Source organism: Centroberyx gerrardi, chromosome 7 (assembly GCF_048128805.1).
Source record: "Centroberyx gerrardi isolate f3 chromosome 7, fCenGer3.hap1.cur.20231027, whole genome shotgun sequence".
NCBI classification, from domain to species: Eukaryota; Metazoa; Chordata; class Actinopteri; order Beryciformes; family Berycidae; genus Centroberyx; species Centroberyx gerrardi.
The window spans coordinates 20,181,513-20,209,414 of NC_136003.1; the positions used below are offsets into that span (position 1 = coordinate 20,181,513).

At 42.6% G+C, this 27,902-nt stretch overlaps 1 protein-coding gene across 1 annotated transcript; it reads right to left on the reverse strand.

Moving 5' to 3' along the window:
• Positions 1 to 158: 158 nt before the first annotated feature.
• On the reverse strand, positions 159 to 27,902 carry ttyh2l (tweety homolog 2, like). The gene is made up of 14 exons (XM_071922856.2): positions 27,459 to 27,902; positions 23,052 to 23,224; positions 17,664 to 17,775; positions 13,464 to 13,684; positions 10,858 to 10,953; positions 9,444 to 9,516; positions 6,776 to 6,845; positions 6,598 to 6,653; positions 4,684 to 4,776; positions 4,508 to 4,600; positions 3,736 to 3,878; positions 3,401 to 3,586; positions 3,232 to 3,310; positions 159 to 1,515 (listed from the first exon to the last, which is right to left on the reverse strand). The coding sequence occupies exons 1-14, from the start codon at positions 27,585 to 27,587 to the stop codon at positions 1,435 to 1,437; spliced, it is 1,605 nt and encodes a 534-aa protein (XP_071778957.1). The 5' UTR covers positions 27,588 to 27,902; the 3' UTR covers positions 159 to 1,434.

The window sequence follows — 27,902 nt, forward strand, 5'->3', positions numbered from 1 at the left end:
GATTGTCCTGACTGAGTTGAAATCGTTCCACTGAATCTTTAAGTAAAAACCCATTGCATTACTAGATCTAGGCTACCACAATAACAGTAAATAATCAATAAACTGTCATATTGGAGCATGACAAATTAACATACACAGGTTTGAGTAATATCCTTTATGCACAAACATTACATATCAATTTAGTCTGATACGTCATCAAACATAGAAAACAGCAGATAGATTTCTCCAACCATGAAGAGAATGACATACTTCACCCACAAGAATATGGATACTGTGGGTAACCTAACAGTTGGATCAGAGAACAAACGTTCTATTTCTACTTATTCAGTTCACATTTTACCAGTTGCAGGAGAGGTTGTACTAGCTGCACTGGGTTTTACAAGCTATTCAATATTTCAGGATGGTATATTAATACAACATGGCAAATAACTAACATAAAAGTACTGACATTTGTATTTTGATGTTCATTCATCCTGTGCTTGTGTCACAGTATTAATACTTGGATTTGATTCAAAATCCATTCTGTGCTTATGTTTTTTTCCAGAGGAATGTTCCACATGCAAATGTAGTTTACAAATGTACTAAAGCAGTATGTCCCTCAGCTACGGCTATTATTTGACTCTTAGCCCTGATAAGCAGGTCATGTAATTCAGTATTAAACCATGGAAAAAGAGATGGCTAACCATATCAGAGTTACACAACTAGAAACAGAAAAGTAAACATGCATCCTTCTTCTGCGCAGATAAAGTCGTCACAAATACCAACAACACTGAGTAGCATCTTGCTTTGGCTCTTCAAATCAAGATTATAATATTTGGTATGGTTTTCACTGACATCAATTGTTATATGTACGAGATAAAAATACGGTGTCTGATTAATCCATATAAAGCACCCTGAAGAATTACATGAAGGCCTCAAAGTTGTAAGGAATAAAATCAGTGCCAGGGAGTCAGGATTTGGCTAAATTAAGGTGTCATGATGAAAGCTCTCTGGGCTGTTGTCATATGCGACCATCTCATTTGTTGTAGCCTACACCTGACATCAAAACGGTGACCATGTTTGTGATCACATTATATCCATGCAGGCCACTATATCACATGAAAAAGCGAAAACCATCTTTTTGATCCACAGCGAGTTCACAGTCTCTTGCTCTGGCTTAAATGCTTGTGTTTGAGCAACATTATTTGCATACATAATGGCAGCAACAACAGTCTCGAGAATCATCAACCTGCACAGACCCTCTCCATTCAAGATTTATGCTCTGCATTGATGTGTTATTGAGGTGATTGCCTCATATGTCCTGCTTTCATGTCTCAGACTGGGACAGCGGGCTGCAGCTTCCGTAAACAGGATTATGCCATGAAGACAGCCTCCTCGGTAGGAATCCAAAGTCCCAGACAGTGTCTCCCTGAGAAGGAATCAGTAGGTAGCAGGCTACACTTGGAAGTCAGTCCCAAAGTGTCTGATCTGGGCCTCAGTCATAGATAGGTAGGTGGTCCTCATGCTGGGTGAATACTGCAGGGAAAAACAAATTATAAAAACACAGTTTAGCACATTTATGCACGGACTGCAGCAGTTGGCAATATCATCAAGCCTCAGAGTGAAATGCTGAAATGGTGTGACTGTGATCTGGTCTAAATTGGGGGAGTAATGCTTTCGATTATGAGCTGCTCTTTGATTAGAAGCTGGTGGAATCAGGGGGGACGGCGATTCAATGCAACGGTACAGTTAGCAGAGCTGAAGAGCGGGTGAAGAGCAGGCAGAGGTCAGAGGTCAGGGAAAGAGTTGGGGGGTCACAGCTCAAGTTCCACTCACAGGTAACACTCTGGACACAACAGCGCCAGGAGGTCAAAGATCACACAGCTGAGGTACTTTACAGAGGATCTTTGGGCTTTGTGTTATAGGACCAAACATTCAGAGTAGCAAGCTTCATTGTAGAGGTAAGCACACAGTGTGTCACTTTGAGGAGTGGAATGGAAATGAAATCATGCAAATTCAGGATTTAGTTATACAACAGAAAACTTACTGTTTCTAAATGTCTGAGTAAAAGAATGAAAATAAAAAAAAAAGGTTAGTTGCAAAGTATTGGTTAGACACCCTATTATGCAACTGCTCATATGAATGCATAAACAAGTGCTGGAGTGCAAATATAAACTGTGGCATTACAGTGCTGCAATACAATAAAAAAGTAAACATTGTTTTCTCAGTGTACAATGTATAACAAAAACAAACCCTTCAGATTTTTCACCTGAGAATATACAGTATAGAGATAAAGACTTGTAGTTTCAAGCATTTCTGAAATCATAAATAAAAAACAAAACAAAACAAAGTCACAACCCCCCCCCCCCTCTTCATGCCTCCCCCCTTTATGTCTGTGAACAGTGTACTGCTGAAGCTGAGACTCAATGGAGAACATTTGTTTTCTGATTGAATTGTTTTGTCTCTGCTGTAGGCTAAGTTCCTGAAAACAAGTGAAGAAGATGCTGCTTCAGAATAGCATTATCCATCAGCCAATGCTGCATAAATGTAAAGGTGCTGCATGTCTTTGGCACAGTCCGAGTGTAGTTCAAGCACTTAGAAAGCCAAACAGACAAAAAGCTAGCCTTCCTCTAGGAAGAATGGTTGTTGTGCATCAGTGCTGGCCAAGTACTGGGGGTTTGATCCGGTCTCGAGGTTGTGACCAAGGGCAAGAGTCAGACCCGAGGAGCTCACCCTAAGCAACAGCCGTCTTAACTGTGGATTAACTATTTATCGTTAATTTAGCTCCAGCTATGGAGACACACCAAATGACTATGAGCTCTACCATTAAAACTAATGCAGGCAATGCTGTATTTATCCACCACTACCCCATGTAAATGTATGCATTAGCCTTTACATGGACTAAATCCTTACCCTGTAAGAAGCAGAAATACTGTATAATCCAAGGCTATGCTGAAAAGGATATGAGTATATGCTCTGGGTTTAGTAGTAAGAGCATCTGCATACAGAGATGGCACTAGATTAGACAAAAGTGAATGCACTTCTGTCAATGGCCAGCAGAGAGCAGTCTGCCATCATTTGCAATGCAACATGGCTGCTGAGAGTGTGAGGGGCTTTGTACAGTGTATGTGCATTGATGTGTTCATGGTGCCGCTGTGTGTGTATCCTGTTTGTGTTGTGGCAGTGTTGATGTCAGTAGTGCGATCATCGTCATCACACTAGGGACACAAGGGCCTCATAGGGCCAACGCACCGAGGGAGGCGGGGATCCTCTCCCTATCAGTGGCACATTCTCATAGCGAGGGTTCCCTCCAAACAGTATGGACTGATTCCTGTGACAGAGTGGAAAAGAAAGTCTGTAAGAGATGTAACACACACAAATACACAAATACACAAATACATCGTCATCCAGTGGGTCTTACATGTATTCAGAGGAGGGGATGACATTGGCGGCAGATTGTAGAGGTGGGTGTAGGCTGTTCTGGCTGCCCAGGCTGCTGTTATAGCTACAGAAGCTGTGGATGTTGGACCTTCCGGGGTTATAGGATATCCGCCGCGCTTGGGGGTTGAACGGGTCCTCCTCATCTATGTCATCATAGTCTCTGTCCCTGGAAGACAGGTGCACACACACACACACACACACACACACACACACACAGATAAAGGACACAAACAGAGGGGGGTGCATGTGTTACCACCTCGCAGGAGGGCATTGTGGGCAGTACATAATGGGATAAGGGTGTCGCATGGCGCTGACCTGCTGCCAATGAGAGTCCAGGCACGGGGGATCGCACACAGCATGGCAGAGAGTGCGCAGGCAGCCAGCAGAGCGAACAGAGAGAGGTAGAGGAGCCCTTCCACCCCGTCATAGCACACACCCATCAGAGCGTCCAGGTAGTCCTAGAGGGACGCACACACACACACACATATATACACAGACACGTGTATATTTACACACACATGCGTATACAGTAGATGTAAACATAGTAGGGATGGGACGATATGCTAATGCTATATCTCATGATACAATTTGATACGCAATATCGGGTTCACGCTTCGACACAACCACAATACAATATAATTAATAGTTCACTAGCAACAAAGTCTGACTGTGCAGAATTATGTTTATTTCTGAGCCACATATCTTTCTAGCAATGACATTGTCTTGCTAGAATGTAAACAACAATTTAAAAATGTCATTACAAAGTGCAAATAATATAATCTAATCTAATATAAATTTGTGAAATTCTGATGGGCAAGCCGTCTCATTTGTGATTACTACAGCAGAATAAAATATTGCGATTCATTTTTCTGCCCCAAGATATGTCACATTTTTGAATTGTGATATATTGAATTTCAATATATCGTCCCATCCCTAAAACACAGGCATGCATACATGTATATGCACATGTGACATGAGCACAGTGATGCGCCCTCACACACACACATGGGAGACAGGTTTAAGTGGCTTTGAGCTATGCTATGAAGCAGCCCTGTTAAAAGGTCTCCTGGTCTGAATCTGACCTTACCTTATGTAGCCCACGGCAGTCCAGCAAGGCGGTTAGCTGGTGTAGATTGAATTCAGTGGAGTTCAACAGTCGCTGGATCCCCAGAAGGTCTCTCTGTGTAACAAGGTACAAAAGAGGAATGAGTGACACACACCTTTACACAGTCTGGGGTAATGGTCTGTCAGCCAGCCACTCACCTCAGCAGTGGGAAAGATGGGCACCGAGAACTGCAGCAAACCCTGGATCTGGATTTGCATGGTGGTAAGGGACCGTTGGTAGACTGTCAGAGACTGTGACACATATGTACCCAACCCCACACACACACACACACACACACACACACACACACAAAGAGTGGATCATATTAAGAGGAGCACTGTTTGAGAGCAACATGTCAACAAGTAATTTGATGTTCAGTAAGGCTTTGTAATGCTCTTAACACAGGACACATTTCTTTTCAGACAGATTATCCCCCTGCCCTCCTCGCCACACCACCCAGGCTAACCCGCCATTCACTGCCCCTCCTCCCCGTTCCCACCCCCCATCCCAAGCATAAACAAAAGAACAATATTTACATCATCTAGGCCATCGGAGAAAAGATTATACTACTTAACAGGCATCATATTAAGCCCTAAATGGATACTGTCATGATAACAAAGCATGTAGATTGTAATAATTATTGGTCATGGATTTAGCCTCCATGAATTTGCTCAATACATGCTACACAAATACCACCTCTTTTGAATACAGGGGTGGACAAAATAGCGGAAACATCTTAGATATATAAGAACGTCAAATGTGTAATAAGGAGTACGGCCACACCAGCTTCAGTCCTTCTTGCAAAGCTGTCATACCAGTCCTGAATTATGTGTAGTGGGATATTGAACCATTTTTCAAAAAGGAAAGCCTCCAGGTCTTTGAGGGATGAAGGAGGAGGTGCATGAAACCTCTCTTGAAGCTGTTTAGCAGTGTGTATGGACACATTATCATTTTGGAATATGGGAAGATCATGAAGGAACAGTGTGCACCTGTTCCTGTAAAATGATCTCATATTCCTTGGCTGTTATAGAACCATGCAGAGCCTAATCACTCTCACAAGTTCGCCGCCCATGCCATTACCGATCCATCTTTGGCATCCTTTGGCTTCCTCCCTACGTCAACCCATCCAGATGTAGGAAAAAGGATGAAAGACGGCTCAGGTTTCATGCTCCATACACCAGGTTCTGCATCTTTGTGCGCTGGCCTTGGATACAAGCAGTTTCCGAATGGCAGCCCTGCCACAAACACCAGCTTTGTGTAGCTCATGACGCAGAGGTTTTGCTGAGACTGTATCACAGTAATGATTCATTTCTGTGGTCATTTTCGAGTCCACAGTTTTGTTGTGTTTAGCAATTATCCTGTTAAGTGTCTGTCTATCTCTGTCAGTGAGCTTTTATTTGCAACCACGGTTCCTCTTTGCCAATGCAGTTTGCCTGTGTTTGGCACATCACGATTTTTGAGACTGTTTCCCTTGCCACAGTAAATAATTTTGTAGTTTTTGTGACCGATGCACCTGCAATTCGAGCACTGATTATTTGCCTCTTTGGAACATTCTAGCTGCCTCATGTTGCTTTCAAAACTCACATATAAAAGTAGTGATTGGCGGACCTCTTTTGAAGTCGGCACATACGGCTAAATGGCATCCGACTTAATATGACTCGACTTTGTAGCTGTGATTCAATTACTTCAGAGTTAAAATCTTTTTTATGTGGTGTTTCTGTTATTTTGTCCACATTCTGTATGTTCCTGCATAATATAATAATGAATAAATAAATAAAAAGTGTTGTCAGCAAGAATACCCTAAGGCAGAGTTTATGCACAGGGTAAGACATGGCTAATTATTGAAGACCTACATATGAAAAAGGGATATTCTTTGATCAAAGTTTATTTGGGTTATCGCTTTTAAGTAATTAAATTAGTGTTGGGGGCTCATTTTTCAGAACTGCCGATTAGGGCCCGATAAAGATCTGGCTGTCTGGTATCTAATGAGGAAAAACTATTTTTAAAATAGCAAGATATTTTCCAGTGTGACGGTCTTAGTACAACTATAACTCTGGACATTTTGTCAATACCTGCTGGAAGGGGTTGGGTAGATTCGGACTGCAGAATAGATAATAGTGTGCAACATCTGAAAAGAGAGAAAGAGAGAGAGAGAGAGAGAGAGAAAAAGAGAGAGAGAGAGGGAGATTTATCATTCTTTGAGATGGAATTCATGGCAGCTGTGCAATTCTAGTTGTAGAGATAAATTACCTGCACTGAGGAAATCCTTGGTTTGGTTAACAATAAACTTGTCTGGAGACACACAGAAGTCGCTGATGCCCTGTGGGACAACAAAGGCAAGCTGTGATATGGGAAGCATGCAAGATCAAAAGAACAACAATCTGCTGCAATGTTTCTTCAAGCCATGAATAGCTCCAATTATTGTGCTGTTATTGAGTAAAACTGATTTTACACTGGCCATTTATTGACAATCACACAATACCATAAGCTCTATTTGCTTTACAATATCTGAATTACTATTAATAAAGCGTTATGCAGTTAGAAAAAGTCAGTGTCTTGCAACACTTGCCGTTATGGCAACACAGGGAAGTGAGTGGGCCAGTGGAATATAAAATGTTCACACACATGCAGACACACACAAACACACTCACACAGACTTACACAGAGAGAGAAATGTGTGGTATATAGCAACAGACCTCATGCTTTGTTGACTATGTAGAGTCATGCTTTGCTAACCTTGCCTGGAATCTACAGAGTATTTTCATGCTCTTTAATTCATCCGTGGAAGGCTGCTGATGTGCATGCATAAACAATTGTATAGGGTCAAGGTCATGCAGCATGGCTAATTCCCTTACACTCGTACTATTCCTCAGAACAAAAACAAATAAATAAACAAATCAAAGCTACTACTACTGCTAGAAATGAATAATAACAAAAACAACTTGAATGGAATGATTTCCTGATTGGGATGTGCATACATCATCATTCACAGCTGGGGAAAACGGCAGGCTACCATTCAACTGATCATGTTCAGAGGGATCGAGAAATCTGTTGTGATGTTGAGTCAAACATCAAAGCCTCGTGCCATTCAATCCTAACACAGTCTGAGAGGCCAACGCTCTTCATATCAACCCCAATCAAAGTCTATCTCTACTGTCATTTCCCATAGTTAGATTTACACTTGTCTCGCTTTCAGAATATCACTACATCGCTAGGCCACAGCACCGGCATTCCTCAGCTGCAATCACATCACATTTGTATTCAACACACATTGCACAGTGACATGTCAAGCACTGCTAAGATGTTACCATTCATTCTCTAACTAATTATACTAGTAGTTTTATACGTTGCATCTCATAAAATATGTATGAATTTACGAACATTTTCTAGGACACCACCATCGTTTAGCTTCCTTTCAAGATGCACCATAGTCTCTACGGATTTTTTGGGTAATGCTGAACAGGTGCACCTGCTTGTTTTGCATCCTGTCCCACATTCATTTCCCATTACTGAAACTAGGAAGTCAATGTTCTTTGATAATCCACTTCTATGTGGAGGATTGGCCTATGACCCATATCTCATTGGCTACACTAATCTGGGTAATAACCAGGCAGATATTTGTTGAGTGTCCTTATATGAGTCTGTCTGTCACAAAGTTACAGCTCAGCTCACTGGCAGTGATTTCTAATGGAGAGATGCACACTACAGCCTAAAACCCATACTGAACTATTCTGGATAAGGTGGTCAGTACGTTCAAAGGTCTTAATGCTGGGATATGTTCTATTGTAATGAGCTGAACTAAGCCATACACACAGTCCAAGCCATAGATAATCTGGCTGGCACTTGGCAAAGTCAAAACTGGTCCTGGAAAGCTTAAGCCAGAATGGGGCCTTGTAACTCAGGCCGCTGAGTTTATCACTGCTGGGTAGCTCTGCATCCACACAGAACCATCACAACAGATGTAAACATTTCACACCCTTGTAGCTAATTTCAGGTTAAATTCAGCTGTCATTTCCCCCTTTTCATCCTCTCATCCCGCCCTGCCTCTCTTAAAACAGCTGTCCAGATGCCAAATCCTACGGGATAATCCACAAACGCCACCCAGGTCTCTCTGCAGGAGGCATGGGGACAATGGCGTGACAAGAACTATGGAGGGACAGAAGGAGGTTGGTGGAGAGGGGGTACTCTTTGCACCCTAGACAGTGTCCCTAATACAGTCTGCCTCCATTAAACCCACTAAGCCCAGATGTGGTCTACACATGGTGTGCAGTGAGAAGAGAGAACAATCTGTCAGATGCAAGGGGGATTGAGAGAAAAATTAAGCTAGATAACAGCAAGAGAAAATACATTTTAAAGAAAGGAGGGCAGAGGAAATAGAGGGAGGGAGATTGGCCATTTTACCATAGTAATTAATGCTGGAAGCAGCTTTGTTTACAACAGTGGGGGTAAAGGTCGAGTAACCTAAAAGGCTGGGGGCTTGTAATCAGCTTTACTGCATTACTGACCATATCTGACAGCACACACTGTCGACACAACAAACAGATACAGACACTTTTAACTGGGAAAGATGTCACTTTTATTGACAGTAACGCTCTCGGGGAGTAATTGCATGGGGAGGGAAGTTCAATTCAAGAACTGGCCATCACCCCGCCACAGTGAGCAATACTCAGCCAGACACTTCAATAATCTGTCCTAAACTATCAATAACATAGGACCTTTGTCTGTCGCTAATGTGGTAATAATGGCTCTACCACTTTTCAACACGGAAGAGTGATTTAGTCTTGCCCAGGCCTTCGCAGTTTTGCAACAGATGATAAATATCTTTTAGTGGCAGTATCTTAAGTGTTCATTTTTGTAAGAAAGCTTTATGTATGCAGATATCGATAGCTCTTGAAGAAGGCGCGGTGTGTTTTCTCACCACAGCTGTAGCAGTGCCCGCTCCCAGCGAGGCCCAGCTCAGGATCAGAGACAGCACTACAAAAGCCAAGATCCTGGAGGAAAAAGCAAAGAGGAGAGAGAGAGAGAGAGAGAGAGAGAGAGAGAGAGAGAGAGAGAGAGAGAGAGAGAAGGAGACAGGGAGGCACAAAGACAAAGAAGGAGAAGGAGATGAAAGAGTTTGTCTTCGTACCAGTGATCTGCGGTCATTTTTCATTCAGTTAATTTGATTTATACTTTTACAATTTTGCTTGGAAATTGTTCTCCTTCCTCCTGAAGACAGACGCTGATGCATACATTGTACTGGTGCATAGTAGATTAGAAGATACAGCTGAAATTTGATTTATTACAGAGTGGTAGAGAGATAAATCAAAACATGACTCATTGCGGAATTAACTTGTTTAGCTCTTGATTGTTAGTTCCATTCCCATCAGAAATGAGTTTGGTTCTGAATCAAATGAATAGCTTATTGGAGGTGGCTTATGAATAAACATCACAACATCTCGACACAACACACTCTCTTGGTGACAACATGTGTGTCAGAAGCTGGAGAAAGCGCTGAGGGTTAGAGAGAGATAAACAGAGTGGAAAGGGAAAGAATGGCTCCCCGATGGACGTAAAAAGGCTGCAGAGGGCTTCGGTTCCCAACTCACTCCTCGGGCTGTCTTGAAAGCACCAATAAAGTAGCCTGAAAGCTCTTAATAATTAGTTAAGGGAGTAGGCTCATCCTGCCCAGGCGATCAATAGGCATTAGTGAGGCCCATCAGAGAGAGATGTGAGGAGAGATCCTGAGCATCATCCGCTAACACTGACACGCACGCCGCTCTAAATAGGGCAAACGGGACGGGAAATCTAGATAGTGGATTTGCTCGTTGGACATCCGCGTTGGTTTAAAGCGCCGGTTGCAATTTATTTAAGCAAATGTTGGGCTACTATTTCTTTCAGTGTGTTAGAATCTAAAAGCTTGTTCTCTCTTTAGATAAGAAACTACAGTGGTTTTGATCTATAAGACAGGTAAGAGTCTAAGATCTAGCATCTACAATACAAACTGATCAGTTGGCTTGATTGGCCGAGAAAACACTTAGCCTACAATCTCTTCTTTAACTGTATGAATGGATGGAATAAATGATAAGCCATTGAGGAAAGGAATGAGGGAGGTACCATTGTCTGTGCTAGTGAAAGGACATAACGCTATGGTTGGTGCTGGTTAATGGAGCGCTCTATATGGTGCCAGAGAGGCTGACCGGCTGGCCGTCCATCGGCGGTTTGTGATCCAGGCAGAGGCCACTGAGAGCAGAGATGGACCACAAGAATAAATGGCCTCTGACAGGCGATGAAAAGTACATGTCCACACACGCACACACACACATACACACACACACACCCCGAGTACCTACGTGATGAGCAGCGATCGAGACTGCTTGGCCATCCCCAAGCAGGTGACCAAGCAGATGACCAGATCCAGAATCAGCAATAGCAGATAGGTCAACCACCTACAAGGCAGAAGAATGAAGCATCAGCATAATAATCCTCATCTACAGACAGCACACCAGATGCACATGTGCAAGGTGATGGGCAAGCCTCAGGAAGGGTTGGGCCAACACGTGTCGACACAGGGATTGAATGTGTGAGATCTGTGTGCGCCATATATCAGCATTCCTGTCTCCTAGTTAGAGCCCATCTGTTTCAGGTCATTTCCAGCCTGTTGGCTTAATAATTGAACAGCACGAATCCATAGACATGAATTTTTCATGTGCTGAAAGTGTCCTCTGCAGGAATGGCGCACACTCAGCCTGGACTTGAAATGTGTGTGTGTGTGTGTGTGTGTATACTGTATGTGTGTGTTTTGACCTACCAAACACATGGGAGTGCTTACATGACTCAATTCTCAACTCCACTAGCCCCTATGGCATTGTAAATTTGATAGCAGTGACCAAAAACATTGATCTCCAGGATTGCACGCAAACGGGCCACTTCATAAAATACTCTATGTCGTAGTGTATTTGTTGTGGTGTATTTGTAGTATTGTAGTATTTGTACAGCAAGACTGCAGCTGCAGAATAGGATTCACTCATCTTATGTGAAGGAGTCTTGGAGTGCCCTAACTCACTTACAGTATCTGATTTGTAACTGTACACTATGAAAGTATATTGCAGAATGGCCATTCCTCTGCTCAGAGAGGAGGGTGTAGGGATGGGGGAAAGTAATAAGAGAGACTTCAGTTCGATTCGTCTGCATGAACAGAATCAAAAGCAGTCCAGTGAACGCAGGGGCTGGGAGGAATTGAGAGACATAGAGTAGGGAGGAGGAGACAAAAAAAGATAGGAAAAAAAAAAAGTAGTGGCATTTTTCCCTTTTCTCTTTTGGGCTGGCTGTAACACTGACTGTTCATCAATACAGTCCCGCCAAAGAGTTCATAGCCCGATGGTTGCATGAAATCTAATCATCACACAGGAGACTGGCGTCAGGTTGCACACAGTGGCAACAGTGGTCCAGAAGAAGACCTGGTCTCAGGGCAGAAAGAACACGCCATGTGGAGGGCATGAAATTAATTATAGGAATAGGTCAGTGAGACAACACTGCTGATAATACAACAGTGGCTGCCTGTACTCTGCCGTGCCAGGAATCTAAGATATTTGTTGTCACCACTGCTGATCCAGACTACAATACAGTGTATGCACAAAATTATGTCAAAAGAAACGCCTTAGTGAAGGGTTATGGTGGTTCTGGAGGTGATGTGGGTGCATCTATTTTTGTGGTTTAGATTCAATCAAAGTTTTAACTCGACTATTGAGATGATGAATATGCAGGACCACTGTCACTGATAGGAGCAGTGTCTCCTAAGATGATAATTCCCCCATAGACAAGGCAGGAGTGGTTATCCTGTGGTTAGAACAGCGTGATATAGCCGACACACCCTCTCAATAACCAGAGTCAATCTTTTTAGTTTTTATGCTAGAATCTTGAAAACATTCATAATTCACTAGCATTCGTAAAGATTGAAAACCCAGATGTTCACTCAAAAGACAGGAGGACCAGAATCATACTAGAGAAAGCATGCTACACTTTAAAAGAGGTGGCATCACCAAGGCAGAATAGGAGTTGTTCAAACACGCAGATCTCAATCCACGTAAGACCCGAGCAACTTTACATCTAGATTGTGTATCTATCAAATTATATTGCAGAAAGTACTATAGCACCCAAAATCTCCCTTATGTGAGTCTTTCCTTCCATGTTGGAGTGCCTTGTAAAAGTCTGAGTTATGGCAAAGCTAAATTAATCTTACAGTGCAGAACAACAGGCTGCGAACAGGTTAAACTCCATGTGAAACTCCATGGCAAAACAAAACTAGAAAAATCTGGTTTTAGCTTTTATGTGCCCAAAAATAAGACAAACTACAGGAACTATCAAGTTATACTGAATTAGTGCATTCTCATAATTTAGAGCAGCAGTAATTGGAGCCTTCATCTCATAAATTAATGTTGGATATTTTAATTATTTTGACTAGTTTGTTGTGTTTTTGATTGGCTTTGTTAGTTTGTTTGCTTTTTCCTCTTTACTGAATTACATTTTTGGCCTCTTAATACTTGCTCACAGTACTCTTTTGAAAAGAACATTGTTCTCAAAGGGAGAGAACCCTGTCACAATAATGGTGGCAATCAATCAAAAGCAGAGCAGTGGTCTGTGGGGAAGGAGATCATTTATGGTCTAATAGCCACTCTGCTATGCATAACACTTTGTGAGAGCAATAAGCATTAGAGCTAAAACTGCACAGTGGGCAATAAGCTCAATATCAGCTTTCATTTATATAGCGATCAGTAAAAATAGCTTTTCCGGTCTGTGTTCCGCAGGGAAGATCAATGAAAACCCATCTGGTTTGGTCTGCGTCTGGTCTTGATCACTTGTAGCATTATTCTACGCAGTGTGTTTGTTTCATTCACCGCAGACAGACAAAATAAAATAATGTCAATTACCCTAGGGGAGTGAGCTAAGCCTCGCCCACCTGTAATACTCAACGAAGGCTGTCTGGCTAGCGATGGCTGCCAAGTCCACCTTGGCCTTGCTGATGTCCGGCAGAGCGACCAGCTGGCGGATGATATTGGTGGCCATCTGCTGCATGAAGCGCAGAGCCTGGACGTAGTCGGGCCTCGTGGCGAAGATCTCATCCAGCCGCTCCAGGTGCTGCTTTAGACCCGTTTCCATACTGCCCAGGGAACCCCCAACCTAAAGATGGGAAGGTGGGGTGGGGTGTAAGGCAATGGATGAGTTAAGAGGGAAGAGAAAATGGCAAGAGAGGAGAAGAGAAAATGGGAAGTGAAGAAAACGGTAATAGGAGAGGGGTAGGTGAAGGGGGAGTGAAATAGAAAATGGGGTCAGGAGGGAACAGAGATACAAATAAATACAGATATTCATAAAAAAAAGGTTCAAGATGTAGAGAGAGGTGAAAGAAGCAAAGGAGGAGCCCCTTGAGAAAAGATTAACTTTTCTTCTCGACTGTGTGTTTTGTTCTGATAAACAATGTTGGAGTGGAATACTGATGACAACACCGGAGAGACCTGTTATCAGAGGGGTCTGTGATGATGAGAACAGAGGAGGAGGAGGCATAGTGAAGAAGAGTAAATACGCTTTGCTTTTCTGTTTGAACAACATCAATGTGATGGAGTAAATGCCTTTGCTTTCCCAGCACCTGAAAAGCATCAATAGAGCTAGAAAAGGTCAATTTTAGCCTGATGCTGACTGAGGAAAAAAAAAAAAAAAACTCAGTTGAGCTGCGATTCCAATGGACTGGGAGTTTTTTTTCCAAAACAGCAGAAAGTAATCGCTATTGGTACTGATTGGTACCGACAACCCTGTCAACCCCCCATGGATATGTTCTGGTTATTTTGTGCTATGGGGCAGTAAACTGTACTTATTGCCCCTCTAATATATTAATTACAGTTTTTATATGCCTGGATTCCATTCGCTTAACTGAGTGATATACAGTCGTAAATGAATGTTTGCAGGGTCTGTAGGTTAATATATTAATAGTTGATTTTATACTGAGGATAGAGCAGATGTTTTCAGTGTGTACAGCTGACTGTATTGCCTCTGTAATATCCTGATACATACATGCATGCTTAAAGTAATACTATCATAAAACTATAGATACTGTATCTGTCTGCATGCGTGTGAGGAGTTCGATGTTTGCGTGTTTGAGTAAGATATCCGAAACCAGCGGGCTATGATTGATGTTCTTAAAATAAAAAGGACAGAGGAAGTTGACATGACCATGGCTTTGCTGAAAACAGAGATACAGAAACACTAATAGTACATTTTACCATTGCACTGGGCAGAAGATTTCTATTCTATATGCTAATCCACAAACAAAGCATACCCCACAGCAAGCTGAAAAACAGATCCTTCTCTATCCTTCTTTTGTCTTTGCTCCATCACACCCATGACCTACAGTATAGGTATTCTTTGTATAGCCCTTTGTTCACTTTAATAGAACCAAGTGAGTCAAATATTCGGAACAAAATTGCGGGCATGAGCACAATTGTGGTCAAGGGAACTCACCAGAACTGAACTGAAAACATATCTCAACCTCTTGACCCTATAACCTTTCAAACTCACTTGATTAACTTCAGCTAAGTCCATGCTTTCTGTGGTCTGTGATTTAGACCCCAGACAGTAGCCATGTGTTGAGTCAGTACAAGGCCCATCCTCCACTCCAGCACTCCCCGGGGAAGAGGGTGTGATTGCCAGTAAACTGCTCTCACTCCCAGCCTCTGCGTTCATCATCTTTCACAGTTCTCACGGCGCCCTGAATCTTATCTACTAGCCATGTCTGCCCGAGCGTGAGGAATGGAATCCATCAGCTAGCTGCTCTCGGTGATCTACATTTCCCTAATCTGGACCATCCTGCCTTCCTTTAAAATGGATTAAAGCTCACTTTTACTGAAAGCAGGTCACAAGGAGGCTTCTGCGTATAGGACACACCCGTTAAATGAGACTGACTGGGCTGAGGCGCACAGCACTCCTCCAAATGCCAATTTACATGCAATTGAACCTATTTGTGTGATGTCTCCAGTTAAAACAAAGAGAAATAAGACACTCAGGAGAGACACTCAGGAGAACTCTTATAAATATGAGGGAGAAAATAGCAATCAGTTTGATAGATGTAGGAGCTGCAGGAATTCATCAGTTGAGCACTAAACACTGCTCTGTTCCAAGAATCACAAGACAAAGCTTTCAGTTTCAAAGAGGGGGAGGATCCTTTAACCAGGGTTGTGCAATTCTGAGACAGTGTGATTGACACGTTTCCTCATTCGTTATCGCCTGGCAGCGCTGAAGGGCTCTTCATATTGCAAGATGTATGCTGGAAATAAGAATGAAATAAATTGCCAGCTAACAATCAAAGCGCCCCTTCAATGGCAAAGGGAGAATGAGTCCAATTATTCAAATCCTTCTCTCTCTCTCTGACAGATGACAATCCCTCCCAGAGCGTGAGATTCCAGATTTTATGAAGAGCAGAGTGTTACCAAGCCGTCATTGACTGGGGCTATTCTCAACACAGAACAGCCCAACAGCCCCTACAGTAAATCAAAACCCTCACAGGAGCCTTGTGATGCAGGACGGACCTGCCAACTCTAGTTCCTGTTTACTTTACCGGACAAATCTTATTTCACCCGAGTGAGTGAAATACAACAAAGCTGATGACCTGAAGGCATTAAGATAAAGCAAACTTTTAGAAGATATCGAAATGATTACTGTGGAACCAAAATGAATTGTGAACGCGGATGAAAAGCCAAGAAAGGATTTGGTAAAACAATAAATCCCCGTGGAGGAATCACTGAGGAACGTTCTTTCTCTCTCAATATCAAGCCTACACATAATCTAAATCAGCTTTAGCTTTAGAATGGGAAGGACAGCAGGCCAACTCATCAGCTCCATAAGTACATTACCTAAAGCTGTTTTTTGCAACTGAGAAAGCCTTTGTTTCCCTGGGGAACAGATGTGTTTCTCACGAGCTATCGCAGAATGCAACATGCTACAGGATCAAATCAATACCGAGGCTCCATAGAAAACTCACTAAAAGGAAGGTGAAATCATCAGTCGAAGCCCATTCATTCCCCACAGCACAAAGACCGTGTTATACTGCAAACGCTGGGTTTCTTAAGTATACAAAATCACCCACCATGACCTATCTGTTGTGTGATACAAACTAGTGTGTGAGCCACAAATGAATTAAGTCAAAATCCGTTCTCTCTTCAGATACAATAATATTCATAATACCCGATGAAACAGTGCACACAAATCTTTCTATGTGTCATGATATTAATATAATATGTGCGTGTGTGAGCTGGGAGATCTGCACTCCCTGCAAATGTATGCATGACAGTGAAATGCAATACACACACACACACACACACACACAAGACTGAGAAAGAGAGAGAAGGAGAGAGAGAGGCTTAACATCCATTAATGCAATGCAGATGGGAGTTAATCCCCTGCTTCCTCATTGTGATTATTGCTTCTTCCAGGGCCCTGTCTTGACTTCCTTGCTCTCCTTCCTCTCTTCTATCCTTCTATCCATTCTCCCCCTAAGCCTCCTAAATAAGTCAGACGTCCCTGAATGCAGGTCAGGAGTTGCAGAGGAGGAATCCCTATTTACAAATCCAGAAGCACCGCTCATTACAGCCCCTTCACTGGGACATAAAGCGGATACAGACCTCCCATGGTGATGCGCTGCTTTGATTGAGACAGATGCACACCCCATTAATAGAGGGGGGTCTCACTCTCTGGTGTTTACCAGCTCTAAATCAAATTAAAGTTTCCAAGTGCAGGGTGATGGCGGGCCATGAACAGATCATGGCCCCTTGTTTATGCATCATCATGGCTAATAGATAGATTTTTATTTATTGACTGGAAATGTTAACACACTGGCAGAATATAAACAACAGTGGGCCTAAGCTTTAAAAGTGGCATAAGTAATGAAAATACACCATTCACACGTTCATAGCTTGGCCAACTCACACTTTTTTTCAACTGATTCAGCTGGAAAATTAGAAAACTGCAGCCGATATTGATAACTACAGGAATGAATTTCAGTGCCCACATCTAATGTCTGTGGTGGTTCAAATGCACTTGTCATGCTCCAGTGCAATGTGAAGCTGTTATATGTGACAATGGGTAGAGCAGGGCTTTGGCATGTGTCTCTCACCAGATTGTTGATGCCACCCAGTGTGTGATTGGCATTGTAGAGGGAGTAGGTCAGCTGGTACACCCCATCATTGGTCTCACTGTTTCCATAGAAACCCACTCCTACAGCAGAACTGTGAAAAGAGGAGATCAAGATGAAAAACACATAAGTAATCCTCTGTTGCATCATATTGCTTTTTGAGACTATGAGACTATCACAGGACAACTGAGACAGAGCAGCATTATTGATCATTTCCCAACGCGGAGACGTCGAGGCTTGAGGGGAAGGAAGGCGTCACATCAGCAGAAGATTTTTTTTTTTTTTTTTCTATCCATTCTTCCTTTTGAACCTTCATTAGTATACATTAACGGACTGACTCTAAAACAGGCCACTGTTAACTGCAACAATTGCAACAAAGTCAGGATGAAAGCAGGGTAGACACACACTGAAATACTGAAATAAATAAGTGTGAAAGTTCCTAAGACTGAGGCGCTCCAAGAGAGGAATTTCCAGATTTTGTACTTGTGAGAAGACCGGCCGGGTTTGGACCTGGTCATAATTTTGCTTTGTGCTTTCATTCTCTACTTTCTCCACCCATCTCCTCCTCCTGGCTGCCATGTGGGCTGGGAAGTGGAGCCTAAGTGGAGCCGATATGTGAAAGCTATTACTTTTTATAGCTCTCATCTTCCCTCTTCTCAGATCCCTCCATCAATCCTCCCATCTGTTTTGATTACAGTTGCCTCTTACATTCATCTCATGCTGTGCTTTCAGAGTTAAACATATCGAACTTCTCTTCTTTGCAGTTGTAAGTTTAAATTTGTATCCCACTCATGAATGAAACCACATCAGAATTCTGTTCTACGGCCAAAACGTTCTCCCACTGGAATATAGAGCATCCCCTATTTCCCACCGGTCTGCCAGTCTGGGACTCTCCCTAAACCACTGTGATGGGAACGATTAGTGTCCCACCTTGCAGTGTCAGCGCGTACCCTTACTGCTACAGTATCAGCCTGCACTGACATGAGTAATGATACAATTTCATCATATTTGATAGCGGTGAGGTCATTCTGCATAGAGGTCACGGGTTAGGAACACTTTGGGCAGCCTTTAGGCCCGGGAGGGAGCTCATCAATCACACTTTGGATAGGAGGAGAGCAGAGCAGGATCGCTGTTAATGGGATACCACACACACATATGAATACGCACACACACACACACACACACACACACACACACACACACACACACGCATAATTCTAGCAAGAAGTGAAACTTCCAATGCAATTCTCACTATGAGTCACATGTTGAGGACTTTTAACACCTTCTGTTCTACCAAGCCACAGGATAAATATAAGCCAAACCTCAACGATACACAAGCAGCCAGATGGACACAAACAGGCAGGTTGATACTGCATCACCTTCTGCAGTGAGACCAAGTGTGGGGGAAGTTTGGACGTGGGAGGTGAAGATGTGGGGGTGGTGTGTCGCTTTGGCTGATACACATCCTGTCAGGGTGGGTGTGTGTGTGTGTGTATGTACGTCCATGCATGTATATGTGTATATGTGTGTGGGCGTTTTTGTGTGTCAGCTAGCACCCTGTCACCGTAACCTTGTAAGCATGATGGATACCACAGCCGGTATCTCTGCCATTACGCCAGTTCCCTCTTCCCCCAGGCTACGACGAGGGACTCTGCTGGCACATGCAGTATAAACCAGTGTGAGCAGGAGGGAAGATCCCCCCCCCCTCCCTGTCCTTATCTGAGTGAATGGAGAGCATCACATGCCATTACAGTAATCCCTACAACCCAAAACCGCATGGACGTAGTTATAAATGGACAAATATGACTAGGGATGCACCGATCCGACTTTTTCAGTCCAGATACCGATACCGATAACTGGGCTTTGGGTATCGGCCGATACCGAGTACCGATCCGATACCAGTGTTTAATTAATAAACTGTAGGCTATGCCTCACTGTGTGGAAGAGACTGGGATCATTCTTTTGTGTAAGGCAACATCAGGCTTGACTTTAACATTGCTTTCCTAACTTTGTAAAACAAAATGTAACAAATAAATACATAGATATAAATGTACTCAATTGTTATTTATTATTAAAATAATAAATAATCGTGCTCCAGCAACTTGGTAAAACATCTTCAAAATTAACAGGAATTACAATTCAAGTGTAAACCTTTTAAATGCAGCAACAAATTGGTCAGGAATTAAAATTCCAGTATAAAACAATACAACTGCATCAAATGAGAACAAAATGTAAACATTAAATCACAATTAAGTCACAAACTAGTGCAAACAAACTTGATAAATTAAATCACAATTCACACAAGTAGTATAAACAAGTAACTTGGTAAAAACAAAACATTAAAAATATGCAGAATAAGCCTAAATTACTGAAATAACTCTGGCTTAACTGGTAATCTTGCTTTATGAAACAGCCCTCAGAAAAAAAATCAAGGTATGTTAGTCTGACTATGTGTCGGCCGAATGGAGCAGCAGTACCTGACGAACACGGAAAACAATCATGTTGTGGCAGGAAACAACGTTGACCTACAGCCGAGTCCCCGTAAACCTTGGATTTATGAATGGAGTCTGGCTGGACGCGCCGATTGTATAATTGGTGGAAAACTACTTTACCTAGCAGGTTAAATGGCAGCCTGCTCGGCCGCGCGGTGACCCGGGAGAGTTTAAACATATAACCGAGACAAAGTATTCATGCAGGTGTGTTTTTAACTACCGAGCATCAGCACCGACCCCCGGTCAGCTCACCCCGACCCCGGCTCTGTTATGAGGGTTGGGCGCCAGGTTAGCTTGTTAACCTGGATGCTAGCTGCGGGAGGCTCGCGCCCCACGAGCGAGAATTCAGTGCGGGAGACGCTGCGCGCGGCAGGCGGGATCCTCCGGGATCCTCCGGAGCTGCTGGACCGGAGGAGCCACAGGACGGACCGAAGGCAAATGGCCGGGTCTACCGGCGCGCTGCTGACGCATGACGTAGTATGCGCACGTAGACATAAACATAGAATTGAATTGAATAGATCGGCCCCATTGTCACCGATACCCGATCCAGCTATTTGAGTCAGTATCGGACCGATATCCGATATCAGTATCGGATCGGTGCATCCCTAAATATGACTTAATACAGCTGTTTGCAGGAGAGCTCAGAGTACATTCTACAGGCTTTGTTCACATCCGTTTTCCATCTGATCTGCGGTGGCTTGGACACTGAGCCCTTCATTAACCCTGTGGCCAACCTACGGACACATGAATGACATTAATGACCCACTAATGACACAGTAATGACAGAGGACGTCATGGGTTAGTTTCTGGGTTTAGCCTCCAGGGAAGCATTAGTGTGTGTGTGTGTGGCTGTGGAGGAGGCTGGCTGCAGCTGGGGCTTCTAGCAGCAGCCAAGATGGGTCAGAACAAACCTAAACAAAATAAACAATATGACTAGAGCATGTGTCTGCTCCGGAGTATCGTCATGATCGTGTGCTCAATCCTCCAAAGAGTGACTGTTTGATCAGTGCACAGACTGAGGCAAACAACCTGTGTCACAACCTGACGGTTGTATCCTGGTGTTCAAATCATGTTGTGCATTGAACAAATGGCCACACTGGAGGAACAAGTACCGAAAAATAAATACTTAAATTCTGTGGAGACCCGTGTATTTCAGCTGTAATAGCTCTCATCAGGGTTAACAGAGACTGACACAGAGAGGAAGGATTTTTATAACATTGCATTTGTTTTCTCATCTAACTTTAATTTACCCCATTTAGTCTCCCGAGGTAACATTTTTCATTTTCAAGAGCTGGTCAGGAATAATAATTTAGAGTGGCGCAGCAGTTCTTAATGTCCTATTTCTGTTTTCAATTCCACAGTGCAATTGAGATGCAATTCGGTTTGGAAAAACCCTGCGCAGTCAAAGTTAGAAAATGTGAATTAGGTAATCATGAATTCAGTACAGGAGATTGAGTAATACGCGATAAAATCATTTTTAAAGGACGTGAAAGGACATCTGTGCTTATTTTAGCGAATCTTGTGACCCAGCAGGATAGAATAGAGGACAAAATGATGTTATTTGTTTTGTGGTATGTACAAAAGGATTGAGTCAGAGCTGAGATAATTGTCCAGAAGGATGAGGGTTTGTGTTTCTGTGTGTATGTGCATGTCTGTGTGTTTGTGTGTATACGCATTTAGATTTTTTTATTCCAGCCCAGCTTGAAAACCTGCAAGCATATAATCATTATGTCCATTAAGTTGACACTGTTACTTCGAGACAGCCATCAATAAAAACAAGAGGTCAACAGGTACACAGACCTAAAGATGAGAAATACCAGCCAGCGATGAAGGCACATTCTGAACCCATATTACAAAACCCTGTTAACAAGTCTATTAGCAAGTCAAATTTTATGTAGGAGGAGGCGGGCTTAGAAGCAGCTTTCCACCACACAACCCAGTACGCCAAAGTCTAACTCTACGATCGCACACTGATTATGTAATTTGTGACTGTATGCTGTGGTGTATTTGTTTGATTAAAACGCATTAACATCCACTGGCACAGGCTTCTGCAGGGAGAGACGGAGAGCTGTCCGGGCAGGGAGGGGTTAACCGTGCTCCTTGGCTAAGCAGCATCATGCCTAGGCACTTAGCACTACAACAGGCCTTGTGTGCTGCAGCAGGGTCTTGGTATGTAAACAGCAAACTAACTACGTTAAGGCCCAGCACTTAGATAACTGTCACAAGATTAAGCGGATCTGTACAGTCAATTCAATCAAGCCCTTTGGAGAAATAATTTGTTCTCCTTCATTTGTATTCTACAGAAACTAAAGGTTGGAACTTGCAAGCCAGGTCGGGGAACCTCACCCTAGCTCTCTTAGCTAGTAGTCTCCTATTGTCAGCTTGCAACTGCTATCGATAAATATAAGAAGAATGCCATAAAGGAATCTGACTCAAATCTGATTCGATGAGGCGTAAGTTACTAGAACAATTGCTAAAACTTTGGAATAAACAGCAGATGGAGCCAAATGATTGTGCTCATGAGTTTGCTTTGATCGTCATTTCCTTTGACATTTTCATGGTTTGTTAAAGTGACCCTAAATAACCAATTCAACAGTGGCTGCTGTGAAAGGCTTTAATTGAGTCACATATAGCCTCCGTCTTCCTGAAGGTCTGGATTTAAATTAAGCTTTCTCCGGTCTGTCCTAAATCAGATGGGCGACGTTATCCCCCCCAAATAAAAAAGATCTAAAAGAGGACTTTCGATCATGTGCAGAGTCACAAGGGTCATCACATGTGCAATGGATACATAGACAATAGTTAATGCTTTGCGTTTGAGAGTTTAGGGGTTGCAGCGATGACAGCAACAGAATGGAATCATTTTACCTTTCAGACTCACCATATGATGAGACCTGTGACGACGGCAGCCCAGGTGACACAGCAGGTATCAGGCCTCTTGGTCTCCTCATCCACCTCCCTGCGGCAGCAACACAGGCAGCTCAGGTACACTGCCAGGACCAGCAGGCTCAGGCCCAGACCCACCGCCCCAACACATGCTAGGAATATCAGAGACTGAGGGACGGAGGGAGGGAAGGAGTGGAGAGAGAAAGGATGGTAGAAAGGGAACAGAGGTGAAAGACAGAGATGTCAACATGTTAAAAAGGTGAAACACTGTAACATGGGAACGGACCAAGTCCTAAGTGGTGATCTTATACATGGCACACAGCTGTTGTGTGTGGTCTGGAGGGGTTATGCTGGGTGACCCCACCACCCAAAGGTTGACAACCTGAGTGAGAACAACCCACCAGTATCAGGCAACACTCATATGTAAAGATATGTTGAGGGCAAAGGTTAGCGTTTAGCTAGCTGACCCATCACTCATCATTATCACTGCTGATCGCTGCCTGACCATACAGCCCACAGGGCACCTTGTTTTTTCTGCCCATTGCCATAGCAACACTCTTGACTGGAAAACAGAAATGATCCAAGGCTGTGGGAGGGGAGCATCATGTGACAAAACGGCTTTCATACAGTCTTGTGATTCCTGAGCGTACAAAACACTCAAAGCCTGCAGGACGGAAAGAAAGAAAGATCGATTGATGTGAAGAAAGAAGAGAGGAGAAAGTATTACAGGGCGATAGTGCATGGAATGTGGAGCTCTCAGAAAATCAATTAGGCCTAAGTTCACTGACAGTAGGGCCGCATTGTGGTGGACCTCAACATGCTGAGAGAAGTTTTAATGAGCGTGGGCGCAAGTTGAGACTAGGGTTCTTAAACTAATGACTGAGCTGGAGTCCTAAAGAAGCCCTGGTGTTTATTATTACCATGAAAATTTGGTGAATTCAAAATGTGGTGCTCTCGACAATCCAAACAATAGCCTGAAGTTTGATTTCACTTGCCAATAATTTGCATTTAACTTTAAAAGCTCAAAAGTTCAGAAAGTCTGGGTGTGCCTGACTAAGCAGCACTTGGCCTTGAAGTCTGTGACTAATTATTGAGTTTGGACGACACTGACACTGTGACTGAGTTCAGATTATATGCTTTTGCATGCTCTAACAAAGTATTTTATTGTTTAAACTGTTATTTTGTCCTCAGTTTCACTAAACTCAGTCAAAATATTATTTAATATAACCAGATCATTCATGCTGTGTTGAAGAAGTATCTTCAGAAATGAAAACTTCTGATTAGAAGGAAGAAAAACAATGCGGAGTGACATAGTGAACACAATAGTAGATGGCAGGAACATTGACTTTATGCATGTTGCTTTGGGAATTAAGAAATTTGATAATGTTAAATGGCTTAGTGTTAAGCTTACCATGGGAGTACAAATATGTCACACAACCATTTGACCTGACATGCACAAAGTTAAAGGCATAATGTTGAAGTGACCTTCCTGTGACAGCTTTGTTACAAAGTGATTTATATCTGTAGGCCACAGGGGGCATCCTGGAGGAGAACGCAGCACACCATACTGGTCTAACATTCAACCAATATATAGTCACTACCCTCTACTTATGGGAAATTCCACACAGACATTTACAGTATGTTTAGTGGATGCAGCCTGCAGTATACCCAATGATGAGGGCTGAAAGATATTGACAAAAAATCGAATTGCGATTATTTGACAGAATATTGCAATTGTGATTTAAACTGCGATTAATATCTTCACTAGTTTTTCTCGTCGTAAATTTTTTAGAACTTTAAAATTGGTTAAAGAAAAGTGACTTTGTAAAAAAAAAAAAAAATGGATGTCAGTGTGCAGGATTTACTTGAGTTTGAGTATGATGAAAGGTTTTTACCAATATTGTACTTGATTCATGGACCAAAGATTACCTGGAGCTCTAAAACAACTTGATTAGAAATCCATTTTGGAAGAAACTCTCTTAAGCAAATAACTGCAGCCTGTGCAATTTGGAAATTGCAGAAGTTACTTCTTTTTTTTTTTTTTTTTTTGATTAATTGGTCAGCTCTAATTTTACTGTACCTCAAGGAAAATAGGTCAATACAGAATCAGTGCCAACTGTGCTGCCCTACCTTAAGTGGCACAGTGGCCAAAAAAAACCCTTAATCTAATGATAGACTAATCACTGGTTTTTGAGGTCATTGTTGCTGAGCCAGGAGTAGACTGGAGGGCCTACAGTGGTTTCAACCCTGGTCAGATTATCTGTCACTACAGCTCAGTTCAGGCCCTCCATAAGCACACTTCTCCCACTTTCACCCGCTCCTTCTCTAATTTTCCACTCCATTATTTTATAATTAGACATGCAGGCAGTTCAATTTCCACTGACTGCCATGCCATAACAAGGCAATGGCAAAGGCAGGGGAGGGAGAAAGAGAGAGGGAGAAAATGACTACAGTATCTCAGCTCATTGACCAGAAGTTCATTGATTTTTTATCTTCCCAAAAGGATGTTTTTATAAAGTAAGGAGGATCTTTGGTAGGCCTAAGTATGGAGGCCTGTCTAATATAATTATGCAAATAGCAAGCTTTAGCAAATCCTTCTGTTGCTCCACTGCACTTTCCTCAACAGACAACAACAGATCCAGCCGACAAAAGAAGAACATTGGTTATTTTCAGGCTTGAGAGGCTGAGTCAGGCCTATAGAGTGTCAAGAGGCTCTGTGACTCCAACACGGCACTCCTCGCTCCGCGCTGACTGGTTTTCAGCTGAGCCAGTGTGACACTGCTGGGACTCAATGACCCAGATGGACCTCGATACATAGAGGGAGGTGCAGTGGAGGACAAATGAGCTCTGGAAACTTTCCTGTAATGGGTCTGCATTCACAAATGACCTGGGGCAAATGGAGCACACAACGGTGCATGGACATGCACGCGCACACGCACACACACACACACACACACACACACACACACACACACACTTAAACACAGTTCATATTCCTTGGGGGCTTACAGCACTATTGTTGTGTTTTCAAGGATATGCCTTTAATATCCAGAAAAGAATGGGTGTAATAAATGCACAGCTCAAAATGAGATTCAATATTATCTTCACATAACAATATATCCACAATTTTAGAAATGGAGTTAAGATAAAGACACGGTTTTCTGTAACAGAGCAAATTTAGACAAGTTTCCTTGTGTAGCTCCTCTTATTTTGTATGTTGAATAAATCAAATACGTAGGGCACTGTCTTGTTAGTTTAGCACGTGACATTAATTTGTGAATAGTTTCTCCAATTGGAATTACGCATGTCAGATTATGATGATCTGATATCATGTGACTTTTTTGTGTATTAGATAGTCCATAATTTATGGGCAATATTGAAGTAATGTACTGTAGATGGGCAATTTCACCAACAATTGTGACCAACTTTGTTTCTTTTTTCCGTTAAAGTTTTGCTTCCTTTTCACCCACATTATCCATAATGATTTTGTCCCAGTTGTCAGTCCCCATCCCTGCTCAGAGTGATTTTGGACATCATGTTGCCCTAGCAAAAAGCAATTTTACTTTAAGGAAATTGGATATTTTCTTTCTAAAGTTGATTGCCACAGTGTACGAGTCTGGATTTAGAGGTAAATCTATTGAAATCGATTTTTTTCTCCATACAAAATAGACCTCTTTTTCATACAATCAGTTTTGAAAGTAAACCACGTAAACACGGAGGACGGCAAAAATAAGCAGAGCACAAGTCTTCACAAACATCACACACATGTGTATGGTGTTAGAATGAGCAGTCATTCAGAAAATAAGTTTACACTCATATCCATATCAGAAAGAATGCATCCTGTTTTGTTTGTTTCATGAGTACATTAATGTCATTTGGAGCAATGATCACCAAGAGGCTTGGACAGAAAGTTGGAACAATGTACAGGAGTAAAGCTTGAGAAACCAGAGGACTTGTGTATACAATATGTATGTATATACGTATGTCTGTAGCTGTGTTATGGTTGCTGTTACTCCCCTTCTCTACCATACCTGCAATATTTCAAAGGAAAATATTCAAGTTAATACAGGTCATGTGTCATCATGTGAGCACTGCAGTATGTGCCCTTTCTCCTCCCTTACATTGGGACTAACAGTCACTGCCAGTGTGAGGAGGACTGATGCATCAGAGAGGGAAACAAAAGAAACAGCAGCTTTTCCATCACTTTGCATCCATCTATTTTGTCTCAAACTACAATTAATATTAATCTGTGAGTTTCTGTTTGACTTTACATTTAAAGAAAACTTATACCATTGCTTTCGAACTTCAAAGGTCCACAACAGCACATCCTGCAGTTTCTCTGTTCAGATTCTTTGTAAACTACGTGCGTGCGCTTTTACGCACAAGTACTGCAGTTACCAACCTGCTGATAGCTCGCCTCCTCTGGTCTGAAAGTGTTGCCGACCGACTGGAAAGAGAAATTGAGGTGAGGGAAATTGTGCAGCCAGTATGTCCACCACGGAGCAATGTAATCAAGTCTTGCAGTGGCCATTCCTGCTTGAAAAGTCAGTCGACCGGACCGCTGACAGCTCACTCACACACTTCCCTTTGAGACCTTGAAAGTCTTCAAATATTCCCAGGCTTTGCAAAAAAAAAATAAAAAAAAATAAAAACGCGACTTTGACAGTGGCTGCAATGAGCACAGAACATTAGAGAGGAAGTACTTCCTTTGGCATCATGCTCCCAGAACAATGCATAATATATCTATTTCGGACTCCTATTCCCATAGTTCTGCGTAAATTGTTGCGCAAATGCTTCAAAGTAAAGTGTTGATTGAGCTGTTCAGAGCGCAACCTGTTCTACAAAC